Source organism: Lathyrus oleraceus, chromosome 4, assembly GCF_024323335.1.
Source record: "Lathyrus oleraceus cultivar Zhongwan6 chromosome 4, CAAS_Psat_ZW6_1.0, whole genome shotgun sequence".
NCBI lineage: Eukaryota > Viridiplantae > Streptophyta > Magnoliopsida > Fabales > Fabaceae > Lathyrus > Lathyrus oleraceus.
The window spans coordinates 286,697,776-286,709,064 of record NC_066582.1 but is presented as its reverse complement, the minus strand read 5'-3'; the positions used below and the strand labels follow the sequence as shown (position 1 = coordinate 286,709,064).

General features: G+C 33.1%; 2 protein-coding genes across 2 annotated transcripts; both read left to right on the top strand.

Annotated features, from left to right (window-relative positions):
- Positions 1 to 585: 585 nt before the first annotated feature.
- Positions 586 to 2,243, top strand: LOC127137139 (uncharacterized). Its single transcript, XM_051063624.1, has 2 exons — positions 586 to 1,579; positions 1,735 to 2,243. The coding sequence occupies exons 1-2, from the start codon at positions 586 to 588 to the stop codon at positions 2,241 to 2,243; spliced, it is 1,503 nt and encodes a 500-aa protein (XP_050919581.1).
- Positions 2,244 to 2,312: 69 nt separating this feature from the next.
- Positions 2,313 to 4,541, top strand: LOC127137138 (uncharacterized). Its single transcript, XM_051063623.1, has 6 exons — positions 2,313 to 2,658; positions 2,764 to 3,534; positions 3,727 to 3,806; positions 3,899 to 3,993; positions 4,311 to 4,389; positions 4,488 to 4,541. Exons 1-6 carry the CDS (start codon positions 2,313 to 2,315, stop codon positions 4,539 to 4,541), a joined length of 1,425 nt encoding a protein of 474 aa, XP_050919580.1.
- The last annotated feature ends 6,748 nt before the right edge of the window (positions 4,542 to 11,289 follow it).

Genomic DNA, 11,289 nt, shown 5'->3' with positions numbered 1-11,289 from the left:
TCAAGAGACAAAGGGATATTATGATCCTTTGCAATACCCTGTATTGTTTCCATTTGGGACGCATGGTTGGGACATCAACACAACAAATTGCAATGGACGAAGAGTGTCATGTCGAGCATATTACAGTTACATGCTTCAGGTAAATTTGGATTAATTTTAGTAGATAATCTACTTAGCTAAGTGTTGTTTAAAAAACTTTACATTTAACACCGACATTTTTTTCAATCAACTGTAGATTCGCCCAAATGGTCAATCAATGTTGTTAAATGCGGGTCGACTATTGCAACAATATGTTGTAGACAATTATGTCAAAATTGAATCAGGGAGATTAAGGTGGATTAAAGATCACCAAAGTGATATACGTTCTGAATTGTACCAAGGTTTACAAGATGCTTTGCATGTTGGTGAAACTAATGTAGGTACAAATTCATATAGCATAAATATACAGTTTTAGATTAATAATTAGTTGTACTTCTAATGCTAATAATTCATATATTCTAATACTAATGCATTCCATGAATCATCGTAGAGAACATTGGAAAAAGAACAATATTGCCATCATAATTTATTGGCGGTCGTCGAGACATGACACAACGTTATGAAGATGGCATGCCTATTGTTCTTAATGGCGGTAAACCAGATATTTTTCTAACAATGACATGCAATCCTTCTTGGAGTGAGATAACATCAGAACTTTTGCCTTTTCAAACACCACAAGATCGTCCAGATTTGCTAACAAGAATATTTCGTTCGAAATTTGAGAAATTGAAGGACGATGTTATTAATAAAGGAGTCTTGGGTAAAGTTAAAAGCTACATGTATGTCACTGAATTTCAAAAGCGAGGACTGCCGCATGTGCATATGTTGTTGGTCTTAGAAAGTAACGATAAGTTGCGTGACCCAAAAGATTATGATAGTATGGTAAGAGCAGAAATACCTAAATTAGAATGTGAACCACAGTTGCATGAAGTTGTTGTAAGACATATGATCCACGAACCTTGCGACATAATCAACCGAATGTCTCCATGTATGAAAGACGGACATTGTAAAAAAAGGTATCCGAAACAATTCTTGGATGAAACCCGTCAAGGCACTGACTCATATCCCGAGTATAGGAGAAGGTTTGATGAGTCTGTATCGTTAGGTAAAGATAGGTCTGTCGATAATAGATGGGTGGTTCCTTATAACCCTTGGTTACTGTTAAAGTATGACTGTCACATCAATGTAGAGATTTGCAGTAGCATTAAAAGTATCAAGTATCTATACAAATATGTGTACAAGGGCCCTGATCGTGTGGCTATGGAGGTTCATAAAGGATCATACATGGATGAAGTTCAGCAATATGTTGATGCAATATGGATTTGTGCTCCCGATGCATTATGGAAAATATTTCAATTCACTCTTTACCGATTATATCCTTCGCTTGAAAGATTGCAGATCCACTTGCCGAACCGCCATCAAGTGCGCTTTTATGATCATCAGCAAATTGTAGATGTGTTAAATAATGAACGCAACCCCAAAACAATGCTCACACAATTCTTTGCATTGAATCTACGAGATCCACAACAAGAAAGTATCTGTATAGAGAGATTCCAGAGCATTATTGTTGGAACAAGCGGGATATGGAATGGCATCGTAGGCGATCAACAAGAAAAGTTATCGGGAGAATCTATATGGTATCACCTTCGGAGGGAGACAAGTTTTACTTGCGACTGTTGTTATCGCATGTCACAGGTCCAACCAGTTGGGAATATCTTCTTACAAATAATGGCATGACTTTCAGTGCATTCAAAAAATCAGCCGAGGATACGGGATTTCTAGAGACTGATCATAGTATTCGTGATTGTTTGGTTGAGGCTACGAGTCTCCGAATGCCATATGCTTTACGAAGGTTATTCGTGACGATTTTTATATTTTGTGAACCTACTGATGTTAGAGGCCTTTGGAATGAGTTTTTTACACATATGGTAGAGGATTATCAAACAACTAACAATGTTGTGGAGTCAGACTTAACTAATATGTTGTTGAAGGACTTGAATGAACTCTTAAACCTGCACGGTAAAAAGATTGAAGATTATGATCTCCCATATTTACCCCCTAATACAATAGACAGAGGTGCAGTTCCAAGTATCATACAAGAGGAGTTAGCGATCGATATCCCCAATGAAGATATTGAATCTATTGCTAAGTTAAATAATGATCAAATGATTGCATTCAACACCATTATGAATGTAATTGTTTAAAAACACAGTGGGGTATTTTTTGTTGATGGTCCAGGAGGAACAGGTAAAGCATTCCTTTATAGAACATTAATGGCAAGTTTAAGAAGTAGAGGAGAAATTGTCTTAGCAACTGCATCATCTGGTATAGCTGCAACATTGTTACCCGATGGTAGGACTGCACACTCTCGATTTAAGATACCTATTGATATTCAACCGAGTTCCATTTGTGGTATTCAAAAGCAAAAGGATCTTGCAAATCTCATTAGAGTTGTTGCCGCAATAATTTGGGATGAAGCACCAATGACAAATAAAAAATGTTTGGAAGCCTTAGATCGATCATTACAAGACATTTGTAGCAACAATGCTCCATTTGGTGGAAAAGTTCTGATCATGGGGGGGGGGGATTTTCGTCAAGTTCTTCCTGTTGTAAGAAAAGGTACTAAGGCATAAATGATTTCAGTGTCTATTGTTCAGTCTCATTTATGGAATCATACCAAGATTTTGCATTTGCGTCAAAATATGCGATCATTGCATGATCAAGAGTTTGCAGAATTTCTTATTCGCATTGGTGATGGTGTTGAACCTACCAAACCAGATGACATGGTGAGGTTATCTTTACATATTGCAATCCCATGGGAAGGTGAACATTCCATACAAGTACTTATCCAACATATTTTTCCTAATTTAGAATTGCATGGTTGGGATGCCCCATATATGGTACAAAGAGCTATTTTGACACCAACAAATGATGATGTCCAAAAATTGAATGATATGATTATCGATCAGTTTCCAGGAGAAGAACATAATTGGTTATCGTTTGACGAGGTTGAAGGAGATAATCATAATTTATACCAGCAAGAATTCTTAAACTCAATTGCACAAGGTAGTTTGCCACCACATATTCTAAAGATAAAAAAGGGTGCACCATTGATGGTGTTACAAAATCTAGATCCTAGATATGGATTGTGTAATGGGACCCGGTTATTATGTCGTGGTTTATTTATGAATATGTTGGATGTGGAAATCTTGACAGGAAGCAACGCGGGAAAACGTGTTTTTTTACCTAGAATTAAAAAAAAAACATCTGGAAGTGATGGTCTTCCTTTTGTCCTTAGTAGAAAGCAGTTTCCTGTGCGACTAAGCTTTGCAATTACAATAAATAAATCACAAGGGCAAACCATTCCAAATGTTGGAATATATCTTCCACGACATGTTTTTAGTCATGGGCAGTTATATGTGGCTTTATCCAGGGGTGTTTCACAGACTACAACAAGAGTTTTAACCAGGGAAGGAAAATTGAAAGGAGAAGATAGTGACTACACAAAAAATGTAGTCTACAAACAAATTCTTTTATCGCACCCGCATGTATTTATTAAGTACATTGAAAAAATTGCTCACATGTTGATTCCCATTTTGGTTACACGACATACCAAGCTTATATTGTATTATTTATATCATAGATAGATAATAACTAAATATAATTTTCTTTTGCTTTAATATACAGCCAAACTAGAACACGATGAAATCTTTCAATTATGTAAAGAGTTGAGACGAAAGAATGTTGAAACTTGCTTCAACATGAAAGTAAGTTATACTTAATCATTTATTTTATGCTTTTATGTTAGATATAAATTGGGTGATAGTTATTCACACTATTCTTATGCAATAAATTTTAGATAACAGACTTTGAAGATAAATGGAACACATGGAAGGATGAACAAAGTATTTCATCCATCGACAAACTCGACAATAAGGTGTATTTATCTTTTCCGTAATACGTATAAAAAAAATTCTTGCACTTTCATCACTCTTTCAGTAACATTTTTATCATCCTCATTGAAACAGGTCAAACGTTTAAAAATTTACTCCATCGGTTGGAGCTCCACAGTGATAACAGATAAAACACAACTTTGAAAAATGGTGAAAAGAGAAATAATATCTCAAAGGATGAAGAGGTTTTTATTTAATTCATTTAAGAATATATTTACTCTAGATTATTTTTGAATATATGAATTTAACTTCTATTTATGGTTTATGTAAATAAAACCATATATATTTACTAAGTCCATTATTTTCCTTATTTACCAGAAATCCAGGTAATTCAGAAACAAGTCATAATTGTTGTTCTACCAAATCTAGACTAAAACAAAGTATCTCCATTCTTCAGGTATTATTTGTGTCACAATAAACCATATTATATTCAAACGAGTCAAATATTCTGAATGTATTTCTTTTATAATATGACATTTCGTCATGTATTTGTAGTTTTTTAAATCTCAAGAGCGCGTTGATAAAGGGATGTACGAAGAATTAATTTGAATCTTTATAAGGTAAGCAAAAACTATATTACACAACTTACTACTAATTTTACTATCTTTTTCTCTAAAAAAATTCTAATTTAAGAGTATTACATTTTTTCTTTACTACGAAAAACAATTGCAGGGAAAAAGAAAATACTTCGAATAGAGATTTCATGTTCAGCATTCCTCTTAAAGAACATCATTGATTACACAGTATCAATATTACTTTGCATGCTTCGATATAATTTTGAATATCTTTATTTACTATTTTCAAAATGTAATAATATTATTTTTAATGCGACCTACAGTAGAAACCTTATAAAAAGAAAAATAAATATTTATTTTTCTCTGCTGTGCGCATTAAAAAAACGGGCGGGCACTGTGCTCGTCTGAACGCTAGTAATAAATAATGATGATAAAGTGTTTCATTTAAAAAAATTATCTTTATAATTAGATTTTTTTTAAATAATAATAAAAAATATTAATAAAAAATCACAAAAAAGAGAACTTTCACGTTCTATGTATTAGATTTTCAATGTATGACATTTTCTTTTTTTTAGTTTTGATAACTTCTTTTCATTTAAGGTTTTAATTAGACTTTAATATATTTTATTTTGTTAATAAGGATATTAATGCATATTTTTTATTTTATTAGTAATAAAGTGGATAGATACAACAACGATTGGTTTTTCTTTTTCCATTAAGCTCTTTTTTTAAGGTATTATTTTGTTTTTTTAAATTAAATAAAATATAATAAAGATGATAGCTATTGTTATAAAGTAAAAAAATTTGATTTCTTTAGATATTTATATATTTGTTTGAATAAATGCTTAGAGATTTTCTTCCTTTTATCAAAAAATTTAAAATTTAATTAATTAAATATCAAAAACAAAAAAAAATCTTTTACTTTGATTTAACTTTTTTGTAGTTTGTGATTAATATTTATTTTCCATTTATTTATCATTTATTTTCTATTTATTATATTCAATGTCTTGTCACGTGTCGACGAATATTTTGTAACTTTTGAATTTTGAAAACTTCAATATTCCAATTCCCAAAAGAGGTGTTGACTACTTCTCATTAGTAGTGTTTTTTGTATTATTATTATTATTATTTTCTTTCTTTTAATTTCACTTTTATTATTATTCTACAAATCATGTTTAGTTTTAAAATATAAAAAGTTTTTTTATTAAAAAAAATTATAAAAAGAATAAAAAATAATAATAATAATAATAATAGTAATAATAATAATAATGAGAGTAATAAAAATGATAATCTTTAAAAAAACTAATAACAATAATATATTTTTTTAATTATTATTTAAAGTTGTTTTTTTATAGGTGATTAGGTTTGTATTCTTGTTTTATCTTTTATCAAAATAAAGTTTTTTTTATAAAACATGTATATATAACAAATAATGACAAAGAAAATTCACAAAAAAAAAGTTTTTTTTTTATCTTTGTGTTTGTAGTCTATTTTCTCTCACCTTGTTATTATTCTTTTATTTTGTGTGTTTATCTTTACTTTTATTATTTACTTTCTTTATTGTATTTTCTTACACTCCTGAATTGACAAATGTACCCCTCCCTTTTTTTTTATTTGCGTTTTTTTTTCTTTTTCGTACCCTTTTTCTAATTTTTTTCTTAGATAGTGCGTTAATCAATTAATTAGATAATAGACAAAAAAAATAAAATGTAAAATCAATATTTCAAAATAATAAAGATATTTGGTCAACACCAATCTCCATTTTTAAAATTAAAAAAACACTTTGTCAACATCAAGTCTCAATCCACTCCCACTCTCTCAACTTCTCAATTTCATTTCCACATTTAATCATTAATCAATTTCAATTTCTTCAAACCATTCTCAATTCAAATCAATTCAAATATTTTTTTTATAACTAAATTGGAAGAAAAAGACTACCTGGATGAAAGGTCCAGATGTAGTCCCGAACACTAGGCCCAAGTTGTAAGAGCTTGCAAGCCATAAACGTTCGCCTTTTCCCTTCAAAACACTTGTAAATATTCACACTTCTTTTCTCAATACAATTGAAAGAAAGAGATTACCTGGGTGAAAGGTCCTGGCGTATTCCCGAGTATTAGACCTAAGTTGTAAGAGTTTGCAAGTCATAAATACTCGTCTTTCAAGCCCAAAAATACACCCAACCAACCAAACTTTTTTTTCGCCATCGTGTGATTGATAAAAAAAACCTTTTCATAAACGAAAGACACCTTGTCTTAAGGTGATGTAAAGCAATGCTTCGGCCATAATTGTTGAGTTGAGATAAGTGACGTTTTTTTGAATGTTGATTTGTAAATCCATTCGATGTGTGGTATATGTCTGCTCCTTATCTGTTTTGGATAAAACAATGTTTTCGTCGATTAAGATAATATAGCTTTCGCTAAAATCGACCAACAAACAAATATTTTTCTACCCAAAAATACGTAAGCCTTGAGTTCTCTATTGAGATGCATAGGAGCAGGATTGCGAAATCTTGTCAGGCCCATTAATAAAAAAACTTAGGTTTAGTTTCATTCGTTGCCAAAATCCAAAAACATTCATCTTTTTCCTACTCTTTCTTTCACACTTAATAACTTGAGAAGCCTAACATTTCAAACTAATATTAACGTGCACAACTAACCTAACGGTTCCCGTTGAGTACAACATACGTGAGGGGTGCTAATACCTCCCCCTAGCGTAATTGACTCCCAAACCCTGATTTGGTTGCGATGACCATAATTATTGTCGTTCTTTCATGAGTTTTGTCGATATTTCCCCTTTCCTTTTAGGAATAAATAAAGTTGGGTGGCGACTCTATTTAGTCCATCATTGCGAGCGTGCAATTGCGCTTCGCTAAGTCGTGTTCTCATTTTTCGAGGTGCGACAACTGCCTTGCCTTAGCAGGGGGATATTGGTTTCAGTCTTTTGTGTCCTTATCTTGCTTGGAGGGTTTGTGCATGACTGGTTACAATACGGTCAACCATATGATGCTTAATGCATCTGTGGAGAGATGACACTCTGAGACCTCATTGTTTCATCTCCCGCATGGTGAGATGTCTATCACACTAGACGATATCTCGTGTTTGTTACATCTTCTTATCAAGGGGAGATTCCTCGATCATGGGAGGATTACCAAAAATGAGGCAGTGGAGATGATGGTAGAGCATCTAGGGGCTAATCCAAACAAGGCGATGAAGTAGATGGATAAGACCAGGGGTGCTCATGCTATATTTGAGTTCCTGAGAGAGATCTATGTGGCTGAGATCCAGAGAGCAGAGCAGGCTTATATGGATCATGAGCAGGTGGCAATCCATAGATCGCGGGCATTGAGAGCATACCTTCTTTTTTTTGGTTGGCACTATTATTTTTGTGGACCAGAGTGCCACTTATACCAACTTCATCTACCTACGACACTTCATGGATCTCGAGCAGATCCATGAGTATAATTGGGGGCGGCTTTCTTGGTCTACATGTATTCAATGTTGAGAGAGGGATGTATTTGGAAGACGAAGCAGGTCACTGGCATCGTGACACTACTGACGCTAATAATTATTGGTCTTTGATTTTTTTTTTCATTTCATATTTGCAAAGCCATTATCGGTGATTTATATGTTCCAAACTTTTTTATTTCAGGCTTGGATCCTCCAGCACTTCCCACACATCTCTGGTTGGACGAGTGTGCTTGATTATAATGAGGATATGTTGTGTGCTAATGCTTTTATCCCGCTCAGAGGGAACCAGTCGACCGATTCTTTCAGAGTCTATCTTGACCATTTGGTTGCTGAGGACATGCACTTCAACAACTATGTTGATCACCATCAGATGCAACCATTCGACAAGATAATGTTATACTCCAGATGGTTTGCCTACGGACTGCGTCTCACTTATCCTCATCTCCTGAGCGCGTCATGCAGCAATTCGACTATGTTCAGACCATTCCCAGACACCCTAATATCTCTGCTCCTCTTGCCTTGACACGTAGAATGATTGACTATATGTTTCATGATTACGAGAGTTATCTGGTACTAGAGGAGGCACATGCTACCATAGCTGAGAGTAACTGAAGCTATGTAGATGGGTACATCAGATGGTTCTTCATGGTGACACATCCATACATGGTGTATGCTGCTCTAGGAGATCTACCAATACCAACTCATCAGAAGATACAAGAGGAGGAGCATGATCAGCTAGATCATACTGATGATGTCTCGCCTAGGTGTCGTTGTATAATGGAGATTGTGCGAGAAGGCATTGACGAGGGTATCTTCCCTGTGGGGTCTGCTGTCAGGCGAGTCCTAGATGTCATCATGACGGAGCCAAATGTTGCATTGTTGTACCAGAGATATCGTCAGATGATAGAGGGATTAATGGCCGAGGATGTAGACTAGGTAGAGGAGGTAGAGGAGAGGGTGCCAAATACACACACACAATAGTAGTATGTTATTATTTTGTTGTAGTACTATGGTTTGTATTTTATTTTGATGCTCTTATTACATTATTGATCTCGATTGTATGGTGTTTTCGATATATATTGCTATTTTATTTTTGTATGGATTTTTTTTTCCATCTAGAATTATGTACGTCTATTTATTTTCGACCGTACATTATACTTCATCTGAGCTCATATAAACAATTTATAGCATGAAATAAATATTCTGATACATTTTGGAGATGTATCTCCAGAATAATCACGAAGATGCATCTCCGGTGCCATTTAAATGTAAATGGCACTTGAGTGGGAAGTATTGAATGTTTCAAATTGTTTCAGAGATGCGTCTCCAGAATATTTCAACGTTTATTCAAAAATAGGTACGTTCGGAGATGCATCTTTGAAAACTGGAGGCATTTAAATAATTTTGCATGGTGGCTAAGAAGTATTTATGATGCATTAAGAAAATCCCTTATTATATTATCCTCTCAATGTTTTCCTCGACTTTAACATTTGGGCCCCCTTTTTTTTTCTCTTTCATAATACCACACTACATTCTTCTCATTTGATTCTTTTTAATTCTTTTATTGACTACATCGATTTTTTCCACATGTTGATTCACTTTTGGTGTATTCAAATTTTTCTTGTTTACTTTACCCGCCTATGTCAGTCCCAATGATTGGATGATCCACAATTTCTTTTTCAAGTTTCTTTTGAATGCCAAGTTTTATTTCTAGAGTATTCCCATTAAGAGAATTAAAATTTGAGCCCATGCTACCTGCACGAGCATTAATGATGTCTTGCCCCACTTAAAATTAGAGTCCATATTTTGAAAGGATTTTTTAGCCAGGTAAAAAAAGTTTGTTACCCACTAAGGTCAGCCCATATTGGGTTGCAAGTAGATCGTTTGGCCCACATAACTGCAAATTTTAAAATTTATAATAATGTTGATATGGTTTCACTAAAAACTACATATTGAGTTCTTACGTTTCACAAAAATTTATCTCTTATACTATATTTAATCTTTCTATGATAAATATTATACATTAATATAATCAAATTAATATTTAATAATTTTACATGTCAATTCAAAACTTTCTCATTTCTGTTATTGTGTGATATTTTAAACAGCTTAAAACTCGCATTGTATTTAAAAATATAGTATTTAAATATGTATTATATAAATTTTATATTTTTTTATTTGAGTAAAATACTAGGGTTTCATGTCCTTGTAAGTGAGAAACCCTATTTTCATTTTTCTCAAACCAATTTTAGAAAGAAGATATTTTTGATTCGTTAATCGTTTGATCGAGCTAGTTTTTTGGACACAAGGACATATTGCTACACTTTCACCATTCTGATTGTCAAAATAAGGTGTGAAGAGAGAGATATCATGTTCTTACTGCACAAGGTTTTTGGAGATTTCTCATTCTCAAATTCTTTACAAATCAACGTGCTTCGGGGTGAAACGTGAGATATCACATTAATGAAAGGTGCAAGTCGCAACCTTTTATGGTCTTTCTTACAAACTCAACAAAATATTCGTAACTTGCCACATACCCCTAAGCCAAATGCCAACGCCTTATTTTAAAGGAGATTCAATAGCCATAAAAATTAGGGAAGACGAATATGTTAATGATTTTGATAGCTGAAAAATTTTCCTTCATGGAAGGATAATGCTGAAGAAAGAATAATCTTCTCCAAGAATTGATGAATTGCATGGAAAGTTAAATGCACTTTGAAATTTTCTAGACAAATGGTCTCTCACACATATTCCTTAGTTTTTTTTCATCTTCATCCATTGAGGATCTTAGAATGGTTTTAGAAGTAGGGTCATGGACTCTGTCTCCGAGTATCCTTCGTGTATTCACCTAGACACCAAAATTCAACATAAATTTGGTTAAAAGTACTAACATACAATGTTGGATTAGAGTACATGGTCTTCCTATTGAATATTGGAGACCACAAATTCTTTTTTCAATCTCAATAGCCATTTGTGTCCGTCTAGTCTTAGATGAAACAACTAGTAGTATTTTGTTTTGGATATTATGCTAGAGTTTTGGTGGATAGTGATTTGTTAGAATTCTTGCCCAATTGTCTTCTTGTTAAAAGTGAAGGTTATACTTTTTATGATTATCGAGTATGAAAAACTCCATTCACTATCTTTTTATCATATTATTGGCCACTCATTAGAATATTATCGTGCAAAAAATATTGCAAATTCGATAAAGGAAAATATAACAAAGAGAACACTGTGTGTTCTAATAAAGTCAAATACCAGGTAGAAAATGTCACTACAATCTTAGTAGATGATCTTCAAAGAAAGGATATAATCATT

What these genes read in the sequence shown, in the direction of transcription:
- LOC127137139 (XM_051063624.1), top strand. Translation starts at nt 586, where the DNA reads ATGACACAACGTTATGAAGATGGCATGCCTATTGTTCTTAATGGCGGT. An exon ending in TCCACAACAAGAAAGTATCT is followed by an intron (nt 1,580 to 1,734) that starts GTATAGAGAGAT and finishes CGCATGTCACAG; the next exon opens with GTCCAACCAGTTGGGAATAT.
- LOC127137138 (XM_051063623.1), top strand. Translation starts at nt 2,313, where the DNA reads ATGGCAAGTTTAAGAAGTAGAGGAGAAATTGTCTTAGCAACTGCATCA. An exon ending in TCTTCCTGTTGTAAGAAAAG is followed by an intron (nt 2,659 to 2,763) that starts GTACTAAGGCAT and finishes TGCATGATCAAG; the next exon opens with AGTTTGCAGAATTTCTTATT. An exon ending in AAAATTGAAAGGAGAAGATA is followed by an intron (nt 3,535 to 3,726) that starts GTGACTACACAA and finishes TTTAATATACAG; the next exon opens with CCAAACTAGAACACGATGAA.